Source organism: Chinchilla lanigera, unplaced genomic scaffold (assembly GCF_000276665.1).
Source record: "Chinchilla lanigera isolate Chin_1 unplaced genomic scaffold, ChiLan1.0 scaffold00036, whole genome shotgun sequence".
Lineage (NCBI taxonomy): Eukaryota > Metazoa > Chordata > Mammalia > Rodentia > Chinchillidae > Chinchilla > Chinchilla lanigera.
In genome coordinates, this window is record NW_004955437.1 from 8,709,409 (window position 1) to 8,736,162 (window position 26,754).

The following is a 26,754-nucleotide window of genomic DNA, read 5'->3' on the forward strand; positions in this document are numbered from 1 at the left end:
AGACGCTCTTCCCAGCCCTTCCCAGCTGCAGTCAGTGGTTCTCTCCATTCCTTGGGTCTCTCTCAATTTGGTGTCTTTTTTTTTTTTTTTTTTTCCGGTACCGGGAATCGAACTCACGACCTTCCGCTTGCCAGGCAAGTGCTGTGCCACTGAACTAAATCCCCAGCTCCCCCCGCCCCCGTGAAACATATTTCAAAGGATGTAGATGAACAGCCACATGAAAAAGTAAATAGGCGAGGAGCTTCTGTCTCTCTCTGGATGCCTACGCACACCTCTGTGTGTTTGGCAATCTGAAAGCTCACTGTAGACTTGTTGGGTTTTATGGCAGCTTCATGATTGATGGGCATGATCGACTGTATCGTTGGCTCTTGGTGATGAGTCTGCCTGCAGCCTCTCTGCCCTCCCTAGAGGGGGGGTGATGGAGCCTGTAGTGTCAGCCCTTTAAATACATAATTGGCTTATCCCCATCCTAAGGCTACCCAGGAGCCCCAAGCCATCTGTTCTTTTAGTAGAACAAAAGGCTCTTCTGTCATCCAAAAAATTCCAAAGGATTAGAGCTTTGTGGAGTCAAAGACCCAACTATTAGCAAGATTCTCCAAGTGCCCCAGTGTACAAGAATTTATGGAGCTCTGTGTGAGAAACCGGGGCCAGAAACCAGTCTGTATTTACCGTACACGACCCATCTCATTTCATGCAATCATAGGAAGTCTCTTACTTAAGGTATGCTTCGTAAATGTGTCTAAGTGGCACATGTAACAACTGAGAGCACCCAGTCTGCCTGTCCCCATGGAACTCTTGCTCTCCCTCGCTGTGTTGTACACCACACGTTATGTTAAGACCAGGTATACAGACCCAATGAGGAGACCTGTGACAGTCTGTGTCCTGAATGCGTACAGTGTTTAATTTCCCCTTGTGGTAAAAATGTAAGTGTAATTACAGGTTCTGATACTGTCCTCTTGCATCCCAGTTGGCATCTTGCCTTTCTTGGAGTGTGTCCGTGCCACTCTGGAGACCTTTGGACTCAAACACCTGTTTGGAGGAAGTTATTCATAATCCCAAGATGCAAATCTAAAGAATTATGTATATTTATATCTATTCCACATATATGTATGTGTGTTTTTTAATATATAATTTGATTGCCACAGATCTTTGGGAAAAATGTATCATTCTGGTAATAATAAGCCTAGAAAGACTTCCCTAGCACATATCCATTATGAAAACCAGGTTCTTAAACTGTCTTCAGTGATCAAGTATCTGATAAGTGCTTGGGAATGGTATATCGTTTAATCCCAGTAGTCTGGCTTTTATAGGATGGATTCCGATTTGAAATACACTGTTGTGAAGTACTGTGGTTATTTTATGACACTTTGATTTTTTTATCTTTAACTTTACAGAGACTGTGCAGTTGATCCAACTTGTGTTTTGTGCATGGAGTGCTTTTTGGGAAGTATTCACAGAGACCATCGATACAGGGTTAGTAATGTCCAAATAATCAACATACACAGTATTGAATTTTATACTAAACACCTTTGCTTTCTTTTTAAAACTCAAAGATTTAACACTAAAATGAGAAGAATGGTTTGAAAAATGTGTTCTTTAGGGCTAAGGATGTAGCTTAGTGATAGAGTGATTGGCTAGCATGAGCCAGGCCCTGGGTCCTATCCCCAGCATACTTACCCCACCCCAAGAAAAGATTCTTTAAACACCATTAAACATCTGATGACTTTATAGAATTACTAATCCACTCTTCTTGGAAAACATGGTTCAAGAAAGGTAGCACAGATATCAACTCCTCTGCATTTTGTTTTCAACTAGCTTGTTTTGAGGGTTTGTTTGTTTGTGACAGGGTCTCGCTGTGTAACCCAGACGGACCTTCAGTTAGCTCCTATGCTTACGATCCTCCTGCCTCAGCCTCCCGCCTCAGCCTCCCAAGTGCTGGGATTATAGACATATACCCCACACCCAGCTCCATATTCTTGAATGTTATCTTTATTGTCATAAATTAGTAAGAGAATCTCAGCCCATTGTGGTTCTGCGTGCCTGTAAACCCAGCACTTGAGAGGTTATAGCAGAATTGTGAGTTCAAGGCCCACCTGGACCCATATAGTGGGACTCTTGTCTTAAAGAGAAGAAAAAAAAAAAGTAACAGAATCCAGTTTCCTTGGAAAAAATCCTAGTTTCGTTTAAGTGGTTCTGTTATTCAGGGATAGAAGCACATAAGCTATTAGGTAGGGTTGTCATTGTCCAAACAGCTGCCTGCTCCTGTTCGTTGGTATACATTTGTACATCCCTGCTCAGTGGCACAGTGCCTGCCTGGCAAGTGCAAGGTCCTGAGTTCAATTCACGGTACCAAAAAAGAAAAAAAGAACATCTGTGCATCCCTGGCAGTAACTGAAATGTGAGAGATTCCATTCATTATATCACTATATATGACACAAATACTATTTAGGCAAAATATAACAGTACTTACTCTAAAATTCACTGTTTCGGGGCTGGGGATTTAGCTCAGCTGCAAAGCGCCTGCCTGGCAAGCTCAAGGTCCTGAGTTTGGTTCCCGGTACCGGAGAAAAAAAAAAAAAAAAAACTAAAATTCACTGTTTCTAGCACCCATTCCTAAGCTCTTCCTCAGAGTATTGTAAGAAAAGCAGAATTTCTAGACTACCAGTTATTAGCTAATCAGTTCTATCTTGTCAGAGTTCTTAAAGTATTACTGTATCTTAGGGAAGTACGATCAATTCTTGAACCTCACAGGTGGTGAAAAGTTTTTGTGACCAGTCTACTGTGTATTTCCTGAGCCCGTTACCTGTCCTGTCAAAGAGCAGCTTTTTAGGGAATGTTAAAGAATCATAAACTACTTCTACAGTCCCTACTGGTTCCTTGCTGTCCCCTTAATAGACTGCTCTGGGGGACAGCAGCTAAAGGGGTCTTTATAACCTGACTGTCTTAGCGTTACCACCTGCTGGCTGGGTAGCAGCATTATCCCGTGTAGCCAAACCCAGCAGGAGCCCTCCTGAGCCTCTGACTCCTGGTTAAGGCAGCCATGTAAGAGACAAACCCTCTTTAAAATGCCTGTAGTTTACTCAACACTGCCAAATGGCTTGCTTTGAAATCACTTAGATTAACCTGTGGCTTATTTAAAATAAACTTTAAAACATTAAGAAGCTTGGCGTTTTACTTAATCCCTCCAGAAAAGCTCCCTTGCACAGCGTTGCTCCCCGAGCATGTGATGTGGTTTTTATCGGTTACCTGACAGCACTCGGTACGTGCGTTCTGACGGCAGACTTCACGTTCTTTCTTCAAGATGACAACTTCAGGAGGTGGCGGTTTCTGTGACTGTGGCGACACCGAAGCTTGGAAAGAAGGTCCTTACTGTCACAGACATGAGCTTAACACCGCTGGAATTGAAGAAGAGGAGGTAAGAGCGCTTTCACAAACTTGAAATAGTAAAGGAAGTGCTTTAAATATTACAAGAAATTGGAATTCGATTATATGAGAACTGGATAAGCTCACGTCCTATTACCTGTAACTAAGGGCTTTGAAAGTTCTTTGGATTTCGTGGCTGCTGTGCCATCACCGGTGGTCTGCGTGTGGAATTCTGAAAATTTAGTTTAATTCAAACGGTTTTCTTAGTTGGGATTTTAAGCATTTTTGAAGACTTTTGCTTAAGCCCTAATTTGCTATTGAAAAGTTTGTTTTTCATTTATTAGTTTTGGTGCATTTGTGTCATAAATAAGACTTTGGAAGCCAAGATAACTTTCTTTTCTATTACCGCACACGACACCCTCGTCTTCCGGGAAAATCAGTACCTTGACTTCATGACCAGCCCGGGTGTGGAGAGAGTAGCTCAGTGCAGATCAGCCTCACTCCACCTGAAACTGCATTTTTAAAAAAATCTTTCCATTTGTACTGCTTTTTTCTAAATGGTATTTGTAATGAAATAACGTGCTCTCACTAAATAAGTGCTTGGATCTGTACTTTTTATGACAATCTGATGTGTGAGTCAAGATCTTTATTTCAGGTTTTTCTACTGTTGATTTCCAGGGAGGTAGGTACTTTAACGTACTCAGAAGGCCTGACATAGATCTCGGACAAGTGGACAAAAATAGTCCTTCCTGGTGCCCGTGTGCTGGAGGTCTCAAATACTTTAACATAATGCCCAAGGCTTTTGGTTTCAGGTGATGTCTTTTAGATAGATCAGGATTTGTACAGAATTGCTCAGTGCTGTGGGGAACAGAAGTTTTGTCCGTGTTTCATCTGTTTTGTGCAAATGTTCTGGAATTTGCTTCAGGAAGAAGTGCTCAGGGTTCCAGATCTCCCTGCCTCTCTCAGAGTAGCTCTGTTTTTTAAAAAATGTCCTTAATTGGAGTTCTGTGTATAAAAATACAAGATAAATTAAGGTGAATTTGAAAAACACACTGATATTTCAGAAAAAGATTAACAGCTACTAATATGAAAGTTTAGGAAATGGTTGGAAATACTTGTATATTGTATATCTAATGATCTGTTATCCAGGATGTACCTCTTACAACTAATAAAAAGAAAAGAAGCCCAATTTAAAAATGGGCATAGGACTTGAATAGTCATTGCTCTGAAAAAGAGTATAAACGGTCTACAAACACGACATCATTAGTCCTTAAGGAACTGCACATCTAAAACCACAGTGAGGTGTCACTTCACTGCTACTAGGAGAGATCCTCCCTGTGTTTACCAGATGCAAAATCCTCCAGACTCTGCCATTTAGTTCCTGTTTAGGAGTTAGTTAGAGAAAAGAAGTCTTCAAGGAAGAGACCGTAAGATAATAAAAGCATCGCATACATGGACCCCACTACAGTATATTCAACCTGCACCTTAGGACAAAGCCGTGGGAACTTGCTAACACCGTTCTGTAGGGATCCTGTGTCGGAGTTCCCCACATCTTCTCAACTGTGAGCATTTTGGGGCAGACATTTCTTCACTGTGTGGGTGAAAGATCAGCAAACTGACCCCACACACCGCATCTTGCCTGCAACCTCTTTTTATCTGGTGTCACAAGCTAAGAGTGGTTTTTCTGTTTTTAAATATTTGGGAGAAAAATCAACAGAAAAATATTTTGTAAAATGTTTTGGAGTCTAAATCTCAGTGCCCATAAATATTTATTGGAACACAGCCATACTTAATTGTTTTATGTATTGTCTGTAGCTGCTTTCCCTACTACAATGACAGAAGAAAGGAATAATTACAGTAAAGACCTTGAGGCACAAAGACTAAAATACTGACTACTGAAAAAGTTTGTTGACCAGGAAAATAGAAGGTTGGAAGCGCTTTGTCTGGCCTGGCCGGCTCCCCATCACTGAGCGCAGTAGCATCTCCCAGCACTGTCACACAGAAGGCAGGCCCAGCCCATGTCCACAAAGCCCCTTGGGCAAGGGGAGAATGGAGGGAGAGGTGTAATACCTCTCCTAGTTGAGAGACCCCACCCACCATATGCTGTTTCCTGTGCTGATTTCCATAGGTTCCTAAGAAGTGTCTCTCAGGCCTCTGCATTAGTAAAGGATATGTTTTTACTGATGTAAATTGGATAACTATTTGTATTGCCTTTCGTTGAGATATCTGAGAAATGAAACAAGTGTTTGGAAGCAGCCCATGTATAATAGCTTTATGGAAATGTAGGTTATCTACATTTATAAATAGATGTTAACTTGACTGTGATTTATTTTCCTACCTTTATTTTCCTTTTGCCTACTTTATATATGTATTTTTTATAAATGTATTTTTAGTGCCACTTTATTATATCAGATGTATTTTTATTATTTTTATTTTTTATTTTTTTTGGTACCAGGAATTGAACTCATGACCTTATGTTTGCTAAGCAGGCATTTGTGCCGCTGAGCTATATACCCCCCGGCCCTCAGATATATTTTTAAATTGCTGTAAATCCTGTTCAGAATAAGATTTAATTAAGTAATAAACTGAATGAACCTTAGCAAAGATTATATAATTTGAAATTTTCATTTATAGATGTCATTCCTATTTCATTTGAATACAGATCCATGCTTATTAATCACTAGATAGTGGACTAAGTACTTGATCTCATTTAAGTCACAAAACAGGCTTAGAGACAGTGCTGTTGTTGATGATTTTTAGATGAAGATACTTGAGTTTTAGATTAAGGACATTCCCCAAAGTGTCCCACATAGTAAGTGCTAGAGCCAGAATTTGAACCTGAAAAGTGCAGGCTCTGATAGTGAAACTCTTTAACCGTACATTATACTGGCTTTTTTGTTTGTTTGTTTGTTTATTTGTTTTGTCTTTTCGAGACAGGGTCTTGATATGCAGTTCAGGCTGGCCCTGAGCTCACTTTGTAGCCCGGGGTGGTCTTGAACTCACAACAATCCTCCTGCCTCAGCTTCCCAAGTGCTGGGATTACAGGTATGCACCACCATGCCTGGCAGTACTGGTTTTTTAAAAAATATTTTTAGCCAGGTGCATGCCTATAATCCTAGCTACTCAGGAAACTGAGGCCAAAGGATCATAAATTTGAGGTTAGCCTAGGTTGCTTAGAGCTATCTTAAAATAACATTTCCAGGGCTGGGGATTTAGCTCAGCGGCAAAAGCGCCTGCTTGGCAAGCGCAAGGTCGTGAGTTCGGTTCCCGGTACCGGAGAAAAACCAAAAAATAATAATAATAATAACATTTCCAAAAAGGTAGAGAGTGTAGCTCATTAGTAGAGCCCTTGTCTGGCATGCTCAAGGGCCTAAGTTCGTCCCCAGTATGAAAACAAAAGAAAGTATGCACCAAGACAGCAGATGAATCTGTATTCCTAGATCTGCCCCCAAACTGTGTTGATACAGCAACAAGCTCAGCAGTTAGTGACTGTCCAGTGTCATGTAACACACTTTAAATGTATATTTCTGTTACCATTTAAATAATACAACTAGTTTACATATTTTTAAACTGGCATGCAATTCAGTAGGAATCCTAGGCCCTGGGATTTTGTAGTTTGGACTGTCTTGGTTAGAATTCTCAAGAATTGGTGATAGTTTCTGTCCAGAACCATTAAATTTATATAATCCCTGACTTTCGTGATTGCTCAGTCCCTGCGTGCTTTGCATCGAAGGGTGTAAGTGTAAGGAACTGAATGACTGTCTAGTGAGGCACTGTCATCCCAGCCAGTTTTGGTTCTGTTTGCTGTTTCGGTGTAGTGTGAGGTTCACATTATTATTAATGCCTACTCTTTTTTTTTTTTTTAATCCTTACGCAATTGCAGTTGTAGTTCTCTCTGTGCACAGGTGCTTTCACTATATGAGTGACTTCCAAAGCTGACGTCACTGATAATAATGAAGCTTGCAGGTTGCGGGTCTAGGGGACAAAACAACTTGACCTGTTGCTTAACAGGTGTGTGTGACAAGAGCTCTAGTAAAATGGCTGTAGAAATTTGAAAATCTGTTTTTGCTGAGTGTATTTTCTTCGAGCCTTAGACACAACTCCTTTAGGAATTTTTGTGCTTTTTTTTCTTCCACCTTCTCCATTTGTTTAGGTCAGTTTAACTGGATTTATGTGGAGTATTTAAAAATATTCTGCATGTGCACATATGTATTTGGAAGAATATGCCAGTCACTGTTGCCATGATATTGAAACCTGGTGCTTCTCTAAGTTGAGAAATGAATATAATGCTAGCTAGCCATTAAGCTAAATTAAATGTTTAGATTTAAGGTAAGGCATTAAGGTTAAAATTGTATAAAATGTTTTACCAGCCTTAACTGATACCATGATACTATGATAAACATCATGTATATTTAAAGTAGTACCTTTTTATATTAACCTAGAAATTGGGGGACTTATTCACTGTTAAGACTCCTGTCCAAACTACCCTGTTAACATCTCACCCTGTAGACAGAGATAGACCATTGAGTGGTTCTTATAAAATCAAGAAGCAATTTTTTGGCTTTAATGAGTTCTCTTTAAGATGGTCAAAATGAAGCTCTCCTTTAGACCTACAAACCTAATATGACATGTCCACACTTAGCGAGTATTCTTTTTTTATTCTGCAAATTGGGAATTAGGGGATGAAACTGGAAAGATGGGTTGATTTGAGGTTTCAGCAGTCCTGGAAAATCATTTCAGAATGTTTAAATTTATTCATTAGGCATTGGCATTCCTTTGAATATTTTGACTCATGTGATTGAAATTGAGGATATTCTGAACAAAACATTTTAGGAGGTTCGATGTAATAGGTTGAAAAGTATAGGATTAAATTCAGTGAAGAGAAGTTGAAGGTGGACAACCTAGCAGCTTCCTCTGTAGTATTTTGAGAGGTGGAGACAGACAGAACAGGAGAGAATCAGTGTGTATTTAACGTGGTTGCACTTTTCCTCTTGTTCTTTCATTCAGGATCCTCTTGTGCATTTATCTGAAGACGTGATAGCAAGGACTTACAACATTTTTGCTATTATGTTTCGGTACGCAGTGGAGATACTAACCTGGGAAAAGGAAAATGAATTGCCAGCGGATTTGGAAATGAAGTAAGTGTACCCGTTTATTCTTGTGTAAGAAGACTGCCAGATTGTAACTTTCATACAATGATAGGACCTAAGGGGTTTTGGGGTTTTTTTTTTTGTTTTTTTAAATATTAGTTTTTAGAAGAAAATAACAGTGTTACAGTTTTAAATATGCATGATTCGCTTAACGGCGAAAGTTTCTCAGATCTGTTGGTTAGTTCGCTCGTAGCCATGTTTAGACTGTGTCAAGACTGTGAGTGGTTTCAGGCATAAACAGTTTTTTCTGATTAGATGAAAACTGATAAGTGAAAGTACAGCTCTTCTCTTTGTTTCCTCTGTACGTTAGAGAATCAGCTCTTTCTGAATAAGTACTCAAATTCAGTTTTAACAGTTTTGATTCTAATTATAAAATGTTCCGTACTTCGTGCTTTTTTAATGTACATGTGCCATTTTTATTTAGGTTATTGAGGTCACAGACTTGTTACCAGAGAGCTGAATTTTGCCATGGCTTGGGCTTACTTTTTTTTTTGTTAATGGGCTTGCCCCAAACAACCTTCTCTTTTACTAAAAAGTAAAGGCAAAGTTGTTGGCATTGTATTCACTGCTAAGGTTGAATTCAGGCTGCAATGAAAAATTGAAGGACGTTGATACTTCTTTTGGTTATTCAGTGTGCTCCAGGTAATTGAGATTGTGGATGAAGGGATTTTCAGTACAGATTTTGAGAGGTTACTGTACTCTGCGTTTTTAGAAATGTTAAAATTACTTTTGTATCTTCATGAAATTCAGGTTGAGTTTCTTTAATCTAAAATCTGAGTTTTGTCAAGCATGGTGGTGCAGGCCTGTAATCCGAGCACTCCAGAGGCTGAAGCAGGAGGATCACCTCAAGCTGAAGGCCAACCTGAACTGCATAGTGAGACCCTGTCTCAAAAAAAAAAAATCTGAATTTAAAACCTAAAAATAGAATAGTATCTGGCTTCTATGAGTTTGTGACCTCAATATTCTAAATAAAAACAGCAGGTATATACTAAAAAAAGCACGAAAGGGAAATCTGACTTGCTTCACTTCTAATGTTTGTACCTCAGTCTGCCGAGAAACTTGAGTCCCTTGTGCCCATTTAGATACAAAGTCTGGTGCTTCTCCCTTCAAATTCTGCTTCTGCTCATCTTCATGTCTCCTGTACCTGGAGGCCATAGACACTTGCCCTGCACAGTTCGTTTTCCATACTACAGCCAAAGTGAAATTTTAAGGCAAATGTGATCATATATCTTCTGTTTCAGATCTTGCGAGATTTTCGTGATCTCCTCTCTCCAGCCCAGAAGGACCTCATTTCCATCTCCCTCTCCTTCCCTGTGCTCCAGTTCGGCATCACCCATGCCACCTTAGCGCTTTCGCTTTCTCCTTCCCTTAATTACCCCAGGCTTGCTCAGCTTTGGCACCATTGGCATTTGGGGCCAGGTGAATTATTTGTCCTGGGAAGTGCCTGGTAGATTGCAGGGTATTGAGCATCGTTCCCAGCCTCTACCTGCTAGGTGCTTATAGCACCCCGAACCAGTGACAACAGCCAGAAATGTCTGCAAGCGTTGTGCGATGGTCACCTGAGGGAGGGGAAGGGGAACTGCCGCAGTTGAGACCCAGTGATGCCAAGTCTGACTTCGATGCTCAGATCAGTTCTCCAGCAGCTCTTACCTGAACGCCAGACCTCAGATTCCCTGCTGTAGCATCCTGCTGCTTTCAATAAGAGCCAGTGGAGGGGCTGGGGATTTAGCTCAGCGGCAAAAGCGCCTGCCTGGCAAGCGCAAGGTCTTGAGTTCAGTTCCCGGTACCGGAGAAAAACCAAAAAAAAAAAAAAGAGCCAGTGCATTTGGAGCCCTTTGTTCATGTCTGTTTTCCCTGCCACACAAGAATTGTAGTGTCACAGAGTGTGGAGACCCAGCTGCCTTTTTCACTGATGTATGTATGCCCAATCCCTAGCACATTCTGTAGGGCAAAGGATTCTCTTAATAAGTGAGCCTGGAGCACAATAACGCACAAATGGATCGCCCAAGGCATCATTCATTTTTGATCCCACAGAGAGAAGAGTGACACTTACTATTGCATGTTGTTTAACGACGAGGTCCACACCTATGAACAAGTTATTTACACTCTTCAGAAAGCTGTGAACTGTACACAGAAGGAAGCCATTGGTTTTGCAACTACAGTAGATCGGGATGTAAGTTCATCATGTTACTATCATAAATTAAACTGTTACTACAGGTAGGTTACCCCAGAAAATTGAGTTAAACGTATAGATGTCTAGGCCAGTGGTGCATGCATGCTTCAGTGGACTGTTTGTATCATTGAAAGCTCTAAAACATTCGCTGTTACTGGAGACTGTTTTTTTAAAATTTTATTTGAATATTGGCCCAATTGTGTATTTGTATAATTGTAAGCTATTGACAAAAGTTTAAAAAGAAAATAGTTACCCTATTCTACTCAGTGATTAAAAACACTCATCTATGAAAAAGAAAATTATAGAAACCTAGTAGAATAATTGTTGTCTAGTTTGAAGAAATACACTTATTAATAGCTTTAGAGTAAAGAGACCTTTGAAGGAAAATTTTAATTTACTTTTCATTGACAAGTGGGGTGAATATTGTAAATATTAAAAATTGACTAGGTTTGTTGCATGTTCAAGCAATTATTTACCCTTATAATGCTGAACATGGTATCTTTACAAAGTAACTTCAGGTGTCTTATATTCACAGGGGCGTAGGTCTGTTCGATTTGGAGACTTCCAGTATTGTGAACAAGCAAAATCAGTGATTGTGGTAAGTAATTTTAAAACATGTTAATAATACCATTTTATTCGCTTAAGGCTAGCTCCATATTTCAGCATTTAGAAAAATATGTTTTTGTTTTTGTTTTGAGACAGGGTCTTGCTCTGTAGTTCATGCTGGCCTTGAACCTGGCAGGTAGCCCAGGCTGGCCTCTAACTCGGTGCAGTCCTCCTGAGCCTTCCGAGGGCTGGGATCATAGGAATGCCATGACACCCAGCTTAAAAAATTTTTTAAATAATGTTTCTTAAGTATTGAGTTACTTTTGCTCCTTTAAGCTATGTAAGAATAAAAGAAAATGAATATTTAGATAAGGTGTACTTTCTCTGTCATCCTGTTTATCAGAGAAGTCTCTAAAAAGCTTTTTGTTTTGTTTTTAATTAATGTTTTTACTCTAACTTTTAGTCATTAAATTGGCCTTTAGAGCCAAGACTAGAGTCCGGGGAAGGTTCTTGGTACATTATACCAAGATATACTCTCTTCGAATAGCATTTATTTTTTTATTTGTTTGTTTTGTTTTGTCTAATAGCATTTAATGTATTATTTTTCTAAGAGAAAACTATTTTCCACTTTTAGATTTATTTTTTAAAGTTTTTTAACTGTGCCATATAAGTTGCAATTTATATAATTTTTCCTTTTAAAAATAATTTTACATATTATAAAAGAACTTTAAATACACAGACAGAAATAAAAGTAGCATGAACACCTGTAGGCCTACATTATGTCTTATTTTCTTCGTATTTATTTTCAATAAATAAAATAATATAAAGGACTCTTGTTATCCTTCTTTAAAGATGACTACTTTCATTACTTCACTTTTTCACTCCCATGCTTGTGTTTGTATTTCATGTGTTACACGCTACCAACCTTGTCTGTACTGATGCAGAGGCCTTTAAACATCATACAAAGCCAAGCATGGCAGTGCATGCCTCTAGCACCCTCATAGGCTGAGGCAGGAAAAACGCAGGTTCATCCCTAGCCTGGGCTACTTGGTGACTTAGTGAGACCCTGTGTCAAAATAAAATAAGGGATTGGGATGAACTTTTCAGACCTTTTTTTTTTTTTTTTTTTAACATTTTTTTGTTTTGTTTTGTTTTTTTTACTCCGGTATCGGGAACCGAACTCACAACCTTGCGCTTGCCAGGCAGGCGCTTTTGCCCCTGGGCTAAATCCCCAGCCCCCGGGATGAACTTTTCATATGACTCTTACAATTCTGCCTAGAAAGTTAGAATCTGCGTCAAGTGAGGCAAAATAGTGTTTTTCTTTCATAGACAAAGAACTCCGGTGATGATGTGGTATTAACTTCTTATATAGGGGCTGGGAATTTAGCTCAGCGGCAAAGCGCCTACGTGGCAAGTGCAAGGTCATGAGTTCAATTCCTGGTACTGGAAGAAAAACAAAAAAACAAAAGCTTCTTATACAGTGTAACTTTCTGTGCCAATAAAATAGCCTTTTTAAGTTATTTTTTTTCATCTTGTCATTTCTTTTTAAGAGAAATACCAGTAGACAGACAAAGCCACTCAAAGTTCAAGTTATGCATTCATCTCTTGTTGCACACCAGAATTTTGGTTTGAAGCTTTTGTCTTGGCTGGGAAGTATCATTGGATATTCAGGTAAGTTCATCACTAACTGATAAGTGAACTCTTAGGCCCTGGCAAAACTGTCTCTGGCAAAAATATCCAGTGGAATAATTTTTTCCTTTAATTTCACATTTTAAAATCACCCAGGAATATCTTTGTACACAGAAAATCTTTATTTACCTAATTTTGACTCATAAGATTTTTAAATGTACACCCAAGGATTCTCTGTTCAAATAGTGCAGGGAACATTGGGTTAAAATTATAAACAACTTTCATATGCAGTATAATATAAATAACTTAGAATGTTTTTAGAGCCTGGTGCAGTGATACATGCTTGTAATCCCAGCACGTGGGAGGCTGAGGCAGGAGGATCACTGCTGGCTTAAGGCTAGTCTAGGCTACATAGTGAGTTCAAGGCTAACCTGAACCACAAAGTGAGACCTTGTCTCAAAAAAATTTGAAAAGAATTTTTTTAAATGGTGCATCATGTGGACCCTTTCACAAAGTGTTCTAGAAAACACTATTTGTAAATAAAACTTAATAATAAGCAGTTGGAATGATAAAATACTAATGTTGCTATCTTTGATTCCTCTAACTTTAGGTCACCAATAATTTACAACTCTTGAAAATTTGCACATTGGAGGTTACTGATGTATATTTGTTTGTTTGCTTGCTTTTCCACAATCTACAAATAAGATAATTTATAATATATCAGTAATGTAATCGTGAACTCTTTGTCCAAAGCCAGAAAATACACTTTTGATGTATATAACACAGAAGGGGAAATGAGGAATAGTGCTAAGTCTTCAGGGAAGACTATAGGTAACTGGTACTCGGATGTTGTTGTAAAGACCATTCCTAAGACATCTGTATTGAAGGCTGTTGGAATGAGCATTGCAGCACTAACCTGAAAATACGAAGATGAGGAAGTTTAGGGTGTTTGCTTGCTGTTTAAGTGTCTTGCAGATTATTTTGTCCTTTGGATGCCTTTATGCCAGCCACTGTGCTATAGTGTTCATGGGTAGCCCCATGAAAGTAATTTTCTGCTAAAAGTTTTCCTAGAGATATTTATCTTTAGTAATTTAGGGAATTTGTCTTAGAGGCACTCTCGTGGCAGATCCGCAGTGAACTTTTGTTTAATGAATGAATAACGTTTGGCACAGCGTTCATGAAGTATACTGGTGTATATTACAGTACGGGAGTTATGTGTGCTTTCTTTTAAATGGTGACACAAGTTTATATTATACCTAACTTCAGCTGTCATGGAGCATATAAAAGCTTTACTGTAAGCTGATTTAATTAGCATAAGCACTTAAAAACAATATTTATTTCAGTATTGTGGGATTTTCTCTTTAAACTCATTGGTACGTAAAAGGGCATTTCCTTTTTTTCTTTTTCTTTTTTTTTTTTTTGTCTTTTTGAGAAAGGGTCTTGCTATGCAGTTCAGGCTGGCCTTGAGCTCACTTTGTAGCCCAGGCTGGCCTCAAACTCGCAACAATCCTCCTGCCTCAGCCTCCTGAATGCTGGGATTAACAGATGTGCACCACCATGCCCGGCCTGACATTTCCTTTCTGATAGACATTTATTTTGACATTCCAGATTAAGAACTGTGTGTAATTTGAGATTTTGAATTTTTCTCCTTTCTGAGAGAATATTAATAAGATATTTACTGTATTAACCTATTCTGAGTAAATTTTACCTTTAAACTTAACCATGCAAAATGGTACATGCCACCAGATGCGGTAGCACATGCCTTTAATTCTGCACTTGAGAGGCTCAGGCAGGAGGCTCATGGTGAGCTCAAGGCCAGCCTGAACCTACACAGTGAAACCCTGTCTCAAAAAAACAAAAAAAGAAAGAAAAATAAATAAATAAATAAATATGGCACATGGTTATAATCCCAGCTACTCAGGAGGCTGAGGAAGGAGAATCACAAGTTTATGGCCGACCTGGTCAACTTAGCAAAACTCCTTTCAAAACAAAACAAAAAAAATTTTTAAAGGGCTAAGGATGTAGCTCATTAGTAGAATTTGCATGCACAAGCTCTAGGTTTCATCCTTGGCACCAAAAACAAACAGAAATCCTTGTAAAACTCTATGGACCCATTTGGATATACACTAAACGTCATTTTACTGTAATATTTGAAGTTGCTACCTCTTGATTACTCTCCCTCCTGTTTAAAGATGGCCTTCGCCGGATTTTGTGTCAAGTTGGATTACAAGAAGGGCCAGATGGTGAAAACTCTTCTCTGGTGGATAGATTGATGCTTAGTGATTCCAAATTATGGAAAGGTAAATCTCTTAACTTCTTTTAAGGTAGAGAGTTGGGATGTTAAAGCTCTTCTCATTTGGAAAGATATTTAACAAATACATTCATGTTTTTAAAATGAGCGTTGCAGGGCTAAAGAAACAGCTCAGTGGTCAAGTGTGTACCTAACCTGTGTAAGGCTTTAGGTTCACTCCCCGGCATCAAAAGAGTCATTTAAACTCAGTCAAAAAAAGCATTGTAGTCAGTCTTCGAAAAATACAGATTTTTTTTGAGTCTTGATCCAAATTAAACAGCCTTAAAAAATTTTTAAAGAGAAAAAAAAATAAAAAGAATGATACAGAATTTTAAAACAAGATAATAAGAAGTTGACAATGGTTATTATATTGTATATTGTTATCTTCAGCCTTTAAATTTTGATAAAAGTTACATTTTGAAAACCTGACTTTATAAATAACCAGATTACAAATATTTTTGTGCTAAAGAAAACATGTAGTTTTACTCTTGAGTTTTTAAAATACAGTTGATCACATAAAACCTTTGGAAATGTAATTTTTGGCATATCCTTAATGTAACACCCTGATCTTTTTCTAAAGGTGCTAGGAGTGTATATCATCAGTTGTTTATGAGCAGCCTCCTTATGGACTTGAAATACAAGAAACTATTTGCTATCCGATTTGCAAAAGTAAGTCTTTTCTCAGTTTTAAAGATTAACAGTTGGGCGTGGTGGTGCACGCCTGTAATCCCAGTACTTGGGAGGCTGAGGCAGGAGGATCGTTGCAAGTTCGAGACCAGCCTGGGCTACAAAGTGAGCTCAAGGCCAGCCTGAACTGCACAGTGAGACCCTGTCTCAAAAAAAAAAAAAAAAAAAAGATTAACAAAATAACTGTATCCCTCAGTTATAACCAGACTCCAGAAAATTAGCACCTAATAGAAACATGTCAGTATATCAGTAGGATAAAGTTACAGCAGGGAGACTCCTTGTTCTTTTCCGCCTGCAGTGCCATAAATATCCATCTCCACAGTGTTTGTGATGTGAAATGATAAGTGAAGAATTAAGCTGTTGCAGATTATGCCATTGGTCACGTGGAAGGAAATGATAATCTTAGGTGACACAACATCCATACATAGATATGGTTAAGAACGCTGCATAGTTGATATATTTAGGATTAAGTTCTCTCTTTCAGCAGCATGTGATTAAAGTAGCTGCGTTTTGGGGCCTGGGGATATAGCTCAGAGGCACAGCGCCTGGCAGGCAGACGCAAGGCCCTGAGATCGATAACTGGTACCCCCCCCCCCACAAAAAAAACCCACAAAGCAGCTTTTTTTAAATTTGATTCTTATGAAGTCAGAGTTCTTAACCAAGGCAATGCAGAAGAATCATTTAGAGAGCTCTTCAAAACCCACGTGCTTGTGCTGCATTCCCAGCTTCACTGAGCGGGGCCCAGGCACGTGTGCACTGCAGGTGTCGTTAGATGAGGGTTCTCTCATACCCGGAAGTGGGGCGGTCGGGTTTCATGACAGACCGTGAAGTGAGACTCTGGTCAGCCCCCTGATGCGCAGCGGCACTCAAGTTTTTAGTAGCGATTGTCCCATTTGGGCTCGTGGCATGCTCTTGTGCTCCAGAAGAACCAGTACAGGACGCCACAGACTCCACCATGGAGCATATTTACCTGGAGTTTCTTTTTCTTGGTAGAAGTCATTCCACCTACAGTGTTAGCCTGTTGCCTTCTTCAGATTTGGGCTCTGTGGGTTAGAGGTGGATCTCCCCCTTGTTGTCTAGAATTACCAGCAGCTGCAGAGAGATTTTATGGACGATGATCACGAGCGAGCAGTGTCGGTGACTGCTCTGTCTGTCCAACTCTTCACCGCGCCCACACTGGTGAGTAGTGCTTGCCTTTCCTCTGTCACTCATAGCTGGCACTCCTTGCCTCTTTTTGCCTTCTTAATAGAACTATGAGCGTTTGCAGAGTGATTATGTGACAGATGACCACGACAGAGAGTTTTCAGTCGCAGACCTCTCGGTTCAGATATTCACAGTTCCTTCACTTGTAAGTACTGAAAGACTAGAAGAACTTTCTTGTTTTCTCTTGACAGAAGTAAGCCTTAAGATAATAGAGAACTAAGATCTGTGTACACCTGGATAGAGTAATAACTTACTAATAGGCAACCAGATTTCAGATTCCTGACCATACTAGAACACATCCTTAACATTTAAGGAATTCTGAGGGAAGAGTCATTTAAACTCAGTCTGTAGTTTCTCATTGTACTTTCTGGAGCTTTGCCTTTACTCTTTGACATTTTCCAGTTTACCCTGCCTATTTTCCAGTTTATTAAAAAATTACTTTTTCCCTGGGCATAGTGGTGCAAGTGTATAATCCCAGCACTCAGGAAGCTGAGGCAGATGTGAGTTCGATGCTAGCCTGAGCTACAAAGTGAGCTCAAGGCCAGCCTGAACTGCATAACAAGACCCTGTCTCAAAAGAGACAAAAAAATTTACTTTTTCAGAGCCAGGTATGCTGGCACCTGCTTGTAATCCCAGCACTCGGGATGCTGAGGCAGAGGATTGCCGTGAGTTCAAGGCCAGCCTGCACTGCATAGTGAGACCCTGTCTTTTATATTTATATATACATATATATATATGTGTGTGTGTGTGTGTGTGTGTGTGTGTGTGTGTGTGTGTGTATATGTATGTGTATATATATATATATATAAACTTTTTCATATGTCTACTTCCAGCATTCTAGGAGGCTAATGCCAAAGAATTGCAAGTTCAAGCCCACCTTGGGGCAACTTAGTGACTCAGTTAGGCCCTGTCTCAAAACATAAGAAAAGAGCTGGGGGTCTGTAGCTTAGTCCAGAGTTCCAGGGTTTAATCCCCAGTACCAGGAAAAGAAAAAAGAAAAGACCTTTTCCCTATATCTGTTTTATGTTAGAGGATCTAGTTCAGTAATTTGTCCATTAATGATCTTTTTGTAAATCAAATTAAGGAATTTTGTTTTTATCTTATGATTATACCAGGGTAGTGAAGAATTTCAAATGGTGCTTAAAAACCAACCCATGTACCATTTATAATTTGGGAAATAAATGGGAGAGAGGTAAAAGCAAATTGAGGCACCTACTTAAAAGCTAATGCAGTGATCTAGACAAGGAGGGATGATAACTTGAACTGGGAGGTGGCGGTGGATATGAGTTTTAAGAGGTATTTTTAGGTAGGTAAAAACTACAGAACTGGCCGTGTGGCTTTTTTTGTTGTTTTTTGTTTGTTTGTTTTTGTGACAGGGTCTTGCCATGCAGTTCAGGCTGGCCTGGAGCTCACTTTGTAGCCCAGGCTGGTCTCGAACTCACAACCATCCTCCTGCCTCAGCCTCCTGAGTGCTGGGATTACAGGCATGTGCCACCACGCCTGGCTTTTCTGGCCGTGTGGATTTGAAGGAAGGTTGGGTTTGATGACTGACTAGATACTAGGATTGAAGGAGAAGCATAAGGGTGACTGTGGATTTTCGACTTGCACCTGAGTAAAATCTCCAGCTACATTGACGTGTGTGCTTTACCTTTTTCTTTGATGCGCGTACTGCTTCAGAGGCCTTGCTGTTGAGTCTGGGGGGCCTCTGCCCCTATCTTGTCACCTGTGGGTGGAATTTGCATTTCTACAACCTGTCTTCCATCAGTCAGCCTGACCCTGCTACTTCTGTGACCCGTGGTGTTACAGTGCTTTCTGGCATTTCTGCTACTGTATTAATGTCCTTGATAAGATCGCTAAAATAAATGGGAGCAGCAAGAGTGAAAAGGAGCAGGGGACAGACATATTAGACACAGGGAACTCTCTGTTGTCAAAAATTGGCTTGGTTCTGTCTTCAGTGTTCTCTTAGGGATTATTTAATATTATTAGAAGTGTAGCAGCCATTGGTACACCCAGTAATTTAAATACAGAAGATAGTTAATAGGGAGCCCTGTGAGTAAGTGAACCCAAAGAATTGGCACTGTGTATTCATTTACCACCTTACACTGTAAGTCTTCTTAAGAGTCCATCCACCTGCCTCTCGTGCAGGGCCAGGCTCCCGGTGCACCCATCTGGTGGCCCGCAGGGATTCCAGATCTTGGCCTAACCATAGGAAACGCTCGTTAATGAATTTTACTAACGCCTTAGTTTTCTTGTTCTACTCTCACACATTTCAAGACTACAAATTTTGCTTGATCCTGATTTTAATTAATGCTTTATCATTCTAAGAATATTTCCTTTTCCTCTTCATTTGCTAAAATTGGTTTTGGTTTTGTAGGTTTTAATTTTAAGTGCATGTTTATAATTAAAACAGTGGTGATGGTTTTGGAATTGATACATGCATATAGCATTATTGATGGTCTTCAATCCCTTTACCCAGTCTACGTTTCTTCCTCCCACCTGATTCCCTTCTGTCTTAGACCTTCTAGTTTCCTGTCCTCTCTATTTTATTCATTTACTTATTTACATTTTAAGTTTCTCTTGTAAAAGAAAACGTGTAATATTTAACTTTCAGAGTCTGGCTGAGTAGGATGGCCTCAAATTCTATCTGTTTTTCTGCGAATGACATTTTATTTTTCTTTATGGCTAAATACTTTATTGTGTCTATATCACATTTTCTTTATCCGCTCATCTGTTGACGAGTATCTAGTCTGTTTCCAAAACTTAGCTAGTGTGAATTATGCAGATGTAAACTTGGGTATGCATGTATTTTTGTCCTTTTGAGACAGGGCCTCACTATGCAGTTCAGGCTGGTCTTGAACTCACTTTGTAGCCCAAGCTAGCCTCGAACTCAAAACAATCCTCCTGCCTCAGTGCTAGGATTACAGGCATGTGCCAGCATGCTGGGCAAACATAGTGTTTTGTTTTGTTTTGTTTTGTTTTATTTTTTGTTTTTTTAGTACTGGGAATCAAACTCGTGACCTTGCACTTGCCAGACAGGTGTTTCTGCCGCTGAGCTATATCCCCAGTTTTCTTCCTTTCTTATACTGACTGGGACCTCCAATACCTTGTTGAGTACAAGCCAGGAATAAAGGCAAGAAACTGCATTTCATTCCTGATCCCAGGAGGAAACCTGGTGTTTCACTGCAAAGTATGATACTTTCAGTTTTTGTTTGGTTATTTGTTTGTACTCTTTATCAGAGCCAAGAAATTCCCTCTTACTCCTAGTGTGCTGGAAAATGTTTTTCTTTTAAAGCATTAATAGATGTTTAATTTATGTGCATTTAGGAAGAGCACTAGATGATGTGATTGTGTATTTTTGTTTTTTTGGTATCAAGAATCGAACTCAGGACCTTGCACTTGCCGGGCAAGCACTGTGCCACTGAGCTATAACCCGGCTAATTTTTTTTTTCTTATTGTGTCTCTTAAGTGATTTATGTAAGTTTGCTTAAGTATTTGGAAGAATTCTATAGTATGCCATTTGTGCTTGGAGATTTCTTTGTGGGAATGTTTTTAGACGAGTTAAATTTCTTTAATAGGTATAGCACTATTAATATGTTCTGCATCTTTGTTTGTTTGTTTGTTTGTTTGTTTTCCAGTACCAGGAATCAAACTCATGACCTCACGCTTGCCTGGCACTGTGCCGCTGAGCTAAATCCCCAGCCCCCTACATCTTTTTTTTCTTCTAATAAGTTGTGATTTTTCTTAGGAATTTGCTTATTTAATCTAAATATCCAGTTTTATTAAGTTTAAATTGATCCCAATTTTATCTTATTTTCAATTTAGTATCTTTTTTATCTTTTTTTATTTTTTGTACTAGGAATTAAACTCACAACCTTGAGCTTACCAGACAGGCACTGTGCCACTGAGCTATATCCCCAGTCCTCAATTTTATATCTTCAAGATCTGTAGTTATGTAACATTTTTCTAGTCCTTTTCAAATTTAAAACTTCCCCTCTATTGGAGACAGGGTTTTGCTGTGTAGTTCAGGCTGTCCTTGAACTCAGTGTAGCCCGGCTGGCCTTGGGCTCACAGCCATCCACCTGCCTCTGTCTCCTAAGGAGTGCTGGCATGACAGGCGTGGGCTACCACACTCAGCCCAAATTTAAAACTTTTTATCTTCCGTACTACTCTTACTAAAGATCCATTCTTTTAAAAAATACAGAAATACTATATTTTAGGCTAAAATGTCTTTTGAAAGAGCCAGCTTTTATTTATGTTTTTTCTCTTTCATACATTTGCTTTGTATTGCTTATTTCTACTGTATTTTTTTAATTTCTACTCTATTATTTTCCTTTTTGTACTTTCTGTTTTTATAATTTCGTTACACATGAGATTGTGGACAGAAATACAGCTCTAGGCAGCAGTTAGGTTTTGGGTCTTGCATAACCTCTTCAAGGGGATAGGGTGCGGAGAACAGTCTGAAAAGGAAAGGCGTCTGGGGCTCATGATGGGCAGTGTGGGCAGGCCGCTGGGAAACACACGGTAAACACGGGCGGTTTGATAAGGTTTGTTTGTGAATTCAGGTCAACTTAGGCAGTGAGTTACCCTCTCCTTCCTGGTACTGGGAAGAACACACACATGAAAACGTGTGCTCGCTTGTACTGCTTCTGCTGTTCCTCAGTCATCTTTAGCTCGAAATAATCTTTTTGTCACAGTAGTATGTTCCAGTTGCCTTGAACAGATAGTGGGAGACCGGTGGCCTGCATCAGCTGGGGGACCGCGGGCTGACCGTGGTTGTCCATGTGACGCTCGGGTGCTCCTACACACAGCTCGCCAGGGGCTCCCAGCTGAAAGCGGTGTTGGCACAGCCCTGCCTGCTGTTGCCCCTGAGTGCTGGTCCCGTTTCCTGGCCAAGTGGGGCTGCCGTGTTTTCTCAGCTTTGTTCTTTTAGGCCTCTGCTCTTCTCAGGTCCTCTTCCCGTGGAGCTGCAGTGTTTTACAAATGTCTTGAGGAGAAGGCAGGAAGAAAGGTGGACTCCGCTCCCACCCCCTGTTCTCACTAGGACCCTGGCCTCTCTAACACCCCGCTCTGTGCAGACATTGCTGGCATCTTCCGGGCCCTCCGCCCCGGCAGGAGCCAGATGCCCAGAAGCCATTGTAGGTGGAGGTTCCCTCCCGCACAGCCCCCTTGCTCCATGATTTCTCACTGGAGTCCGAGTGAGGTTTCATGATTTCAAGCCCCCTTTTCCCTCTATTTTGTTCTTTTTGAGTTTTTTGTTCTTGTAGAAGTATGGGTCAGCCTCAGACTGCCCTATCCTGGCAGGAACCTAAGAGCCTTTGCAGTCTCTTGGAAACACTCCATTAGTGATTCTGACGCACATCCCTGCTTTAAAAATAACTTGCCCTAGATATTAGTGAAGGGTTTTGTAACTGTAGTGTCTTTGAATCTGAAGTACCTTACAGTAGTTTAAGCAAGAACAGTAGTTATAATTTAAGTGGTAAGACTGTCATATGTAGTTGTTCCAGGTTTTTTTCTTTTTTTTTACAATTTTTTTTTTATTTAATCCAGTTTATTTCCTTAAATATGCCCCCACAGTCACCATTATCCCTGTAGGACCCTAAAGCATGCAGTTGAACCTAAGTGTGTGCATAGATCATCATGATTAGTCAGTGAAGTTTTTCCGTCTTCGCAGAGAATTCACCCCATTTTGAATAGCTGTTAATGTGCAATGAGCCTGCATTGAAAACCTGAATATAAATTACAAAAAAAGGATAAAAACTGTAGTTACAATAAATGGTGCCCGGTATGGTAGCGTGTGCCTGTAAACCCAGCACTCTGTGGGAGGCTGAATGAGGCAGGAGGACAACTCCAAGCTTAGCCAGGGCAACTAAACAACTTAGCAAAATAAAAAATATTTTTTAAAGGGCACTAGATGTAGCTCAGGGCAAAGGTCTCAAGTTCAGTCCCTAATAAAGAAGGAAAACAAAGATACATAGTGGTAATTTTTTTTAAAAAAATATGGTGGATTGAAGGCATAAAAATTGTCTTTTTTTTTTTTTTCAAATACCAGCATAACTCCCATTTTCATGGGTTTCCCTGATAATTTTTTGGCACCCAGTCAAAGCAGTTAGAACCCAGTCCAAATCTATGCCTTAGGTGAGCCAGCTCTTTAACAATGACCTGAAGCTGAAGATGCTAATACTGGCTTGTGGGCTGGGCTGCAGCCCAGCGGTAGACCCAGTGCTGGGGTTTTCGCCTGGTATGCATGAGGCCTTGGTTCAGTCACCACTAATGCGAAAGAAATGTTAAGTTCCCCCTTCACCACACTTCTTTTTACTGCATAGTCTAAGTCTTGTAAGCTCCATCTACAGTTTGTTCTTAGCTCAGTGAAGCTGAGTCATACTCATTTAACTTCCTCAAACCAACTCACAGAACAAACAGAAAGGAAGAACCTTTCACTTCGCTTATCATCACCTTTTGTCCCTTCAACTTGACCATAGTCTTCACTGGAAATTTTTTTTCCATTCTGTTGGGTTTAATTTCCCTTAGTAAAGTTAGACAGGCTAATTCCACTTTTAATGTCAGTTTTACTCTGTTACCAAAGATCACGATGAGAATGGGAAAGGTCAAGGTGTTTGATGTTACATTGGAAAAAGGCCCATATTTAGGTGGACATACACATTGGTAAGGTTCTTTCAGGAAACACTGGTGATATCAGAATTTATAATACACATATTCAATAATTCTATTTCTAGGAAGTTCTTTAAACTTGCAACTGTACACAGTGAATATTTGTTGCAACATCTTTTGTGCCATCTTAGATCTGGAAACAACACAAATGACTTCACATTAAGGGCCTGCCTACATAAAATATGATACAAAATATACTTACTAACTGTGAAAAACAAGGAGGGATATTTATATTAAGTGATATGAGATGATCTCTAAAAATATATCAAGTTTTAAAAGTATAAAACAGTGTTTATTATGTGCTACCCTTAGGGGAAAGCGATAGGTATACATATTCATACTTGTATATTTAATATACATTTACCCTATATATTGCATATCTGTATGTATAAGTATACACCATCTCTGGAAGAATGTGCAGGAAACTTCTAGCAGTTTGTGTTCCAATGAAATATCTTAACTAGGAGACTGAATTTTTGCTTGTTAATTTGTTATTCACATACATTCGCTTTTCCTTTCTTTTGTGGGGGCGTTGATTTTTTGAGATTGGGTCTCATTTTTGCAGTTCAGGCTGGCCTTGAACTCAGTGTGTAGGCCACACTGGCCTCAAATTTCCTTCTGTGGCAGCCTCCTGAGTGCTGGGATTACAGCTGTGCATCACATCCGGCTCTACTTTTCAAAAATACGTAGATGTATATCTATACATAAAAATTTAAAAAGTTAGATTTCAACTAGGAATAAAAAGAGGAAATACAATTTCATGTAGAATTCTAGAAAATCTATGACATACACTTTTGGATCCTAGAATAATTATACCATACCATTATAGGTGTCTAAATGTCTCAGTTAAGGAAAATTTGCAGTCTGGTTCAGATCCCCCACCCTGAATTATCTTTGAATAATGAGCCTTGGATCTGCCTTCTAACATTCTGGCATCTGATAGAATTGGTGCTCCACATACGTGGCAATTAGAGTAAGTAGTTATGATTTAGAAATACCTAATGATGCATTTATAATATATTTGTGTTGAAAAAGTTTTAACTCCAAGTGCTAAACAGTGTTGCTGACCCTTAGTCCACAGGTTGTGATCACCACGCACTGTGATGAATCTTGTTTCAGGCTCGAATGCTCATCACAGAGGAGAACCTGATGACCATTATCATCAAGACTTTCATGGATCATTTGCGGCATCGAGATGGCCAGGGCAGGTTTCAGTTTGAACGATACACTGCTTTACAAGCCTTCAAGTTCAGGAGAGTTCAGAGCCTTATTTTAGACCTCAAGTGAGTTTTTACTTCGTTACCAAGCCGGTGCCGCTGGTGAGATGTCGGCGCTTACGTGCTCGTTGCTGCTCTTGTCTCATCCAGGTACGTGTTGATCAGCAGGCCAGCTGTGTGGTCGGATGAGCTGCGGCACAAGTTCCTCGACGGGTTTGATGCCTTTTTGGAATTACTGAAATGCATGCAGGTATGAATGAGGTGACACCTTTGTCTTTTTTCTTTCTCTCTTTTTTTTCTTTTTTTTTCATTTTAATTTTTCTTGTTTTGTCATTGAACAGAACACATTTCTCTTGATGTTTTTGCCCCCATTTTGAGCACAAGTATTCCAAAAGATGGATTTGGATGGCTACGGTTTGGATCAAGAATTTCCTTTCTAATTGTAGACTCTTAGAAAAGTTTAGAGGGAATGAGATTCTTGTAAAAGTTCTGGCATTAACTGTTCACTTGATACTGATTCTTCTGGTTACCATTTACATTTCTTTAGGGGTCGAAACATTCTGTTTATGTCATAGTTATTTGAGAAACTATAGTTAAAATCGTTGTTTTGTGGTGCTAGTGACTGAACCCAGGGGAAATGCATGATAGGCATTTGAGTCAACTTTCTCATTACTGGGGCCAACGGTGAACAAGCACCCACAGCCCAGTGCCCAACACCCACAGCTAGAGGAGAGATTCGCTGTGGCTCAGTTTCACCCCGTGGTCGGCTGGCTCCAAGGTAGAAATGACGTGGAGGAAGGACCTGGGACAAAGGATAGCTGCTTGTTGTATGGCAGCCAGGAAGCAGAGAGAGAAGAGAGGAGTTGGGAACCCTTCCAGGTGACGCTGCTAGTGGCCCGCCTCCAGCCAGGTCCCACCTCCTAACAGCATAGTCAGCTCTGAGCCCAGTGGATGAGTCTGCTGGTGAGCACAGCACCCCCGGGACCCAGTCACCTTCTACACACATGAGGGTTTGGGGGAAATTTGGACCTAACCCGTAACAGTAGGCAGCCTTCTACCGCTGGCTACACCCAGGCCCCTGGATGTTTCATTCCTTTTTTTTTTTTTAATGTTTCCATATTTTTCTCTCCTTGGTGTAATATTTTTATAATACGATGTAAAACTTTTCCTTGTTTAATTCTCTTTTTCAGAAACTTACCTATATACAAAACAGAATCTAGAAGTAGAAAGCAACAGGTATTTTTAACCAGTTTTAAGTTTAAGAATATAAAAGACATCTCTGAAAATTTGAGCAAATTTAATTAGGAGTCTTTCAGTAGCCATCTGGCTTTCTTAAGAAAAGGAATAAACAAAGTAGACCCATCTTTTGTCGGGGGTGAGTAGTCCTGGATCACCGAAACTTGGTGATCCTCCAGCCTCCCACCTCAGCCTCAACCAAGCGCTGGAATTACAGGCATACACCACCATGCCCAGCGACACGCACCCTATTTAAGAAGCTGTGCCTTCTCAAAGTACTTGAAGCTCCCTGTTAAAACTACCTTATATGTTTTATGATCAATATGTATTTTTCCATGTATTTCTAAGGTTTCCATACAAGAAGGAAACTATAATTTTTACTCATAAAATTTTCACTTTCTGACAGCTGCTCATGGTGGTGCACTCCTGTAACCCCAGCACTCGGGAGGCTGAGGCAAGAGGATCACTGTGAATTGGAGGCCAGCCTAAACTATAAAGCAAGACCTTGTCTCAAAAAATAATCATAGGGGCTGGGGATTTAGCTCAGCGGCACAGCGCCTGCCCGGCAAGCGCAAGGTCGTGAGTTCGATC

The 26,754-nt window shown here is 39.9% G+C and overlaps 1 protein-coding gene across 7 annotated transcripts in view; it reads left to right on the plus strand.

Moving 5' to 3' along the window:
- The window catches only part of Ubr2 (ubiquitin protein ligase E3 component n-recognin 2), a 102,489-nt gene that overhangs the window by 31,197 nt on the left and 44,538 nt on the right, over positions 1–26,754 (plus strand). For 3 of the 7 annotated variants that reach the window (XM_013516951.1, XM_013516953.1, XM_013516952.1), the window contains exons 3-14: positions 1,395–1,473; positions 3,302–3,415; positions 8,371–8,501; positions 10,548–10,686; positions 11,222–11,284; positions 12,783–12,903; positions 15,054–15,161; positions 15,732–15,820; positions 16,919–17,017; positions 17,088–17,186; positions 24,830–24,993; positions 25,078–25,177. In XM_013516951.1, coding sequence (XP_013372405.1) covers positions 1,395–1,473; positions 3,302–3,415; positions 8,371–8,501; positions 10,548–10,686; positions 11,222–11,284; positions 12,783–12,903; positions 15,054–15,161; positions 15,732–15,820; positions 16,919–17,017; positions 17,088–17,186; positions 24,830–24,993; positions 25,078–25,177 — 1,306 coding nt within the window. The remainder of the gene's footprint in view (positions 1–1,394; positions 1,474–3,301; positions 3,416–8,370; positions 8,502–10,547; positions 10,687–11,221; positions 11,285–12,782; positions 12,904–15,053; positions 15,162–15,731; positions 15,821–16,918; positions 17,018–17,087; positions 17,187–24,829; positions 24,994–25,077; positions 25,178–26,754) is intronic. The other 4 variants (XM_013516955.1, XM_005389721.2, XM_013516954.1 and 1 more) reach the window with 2 other exon arrangements.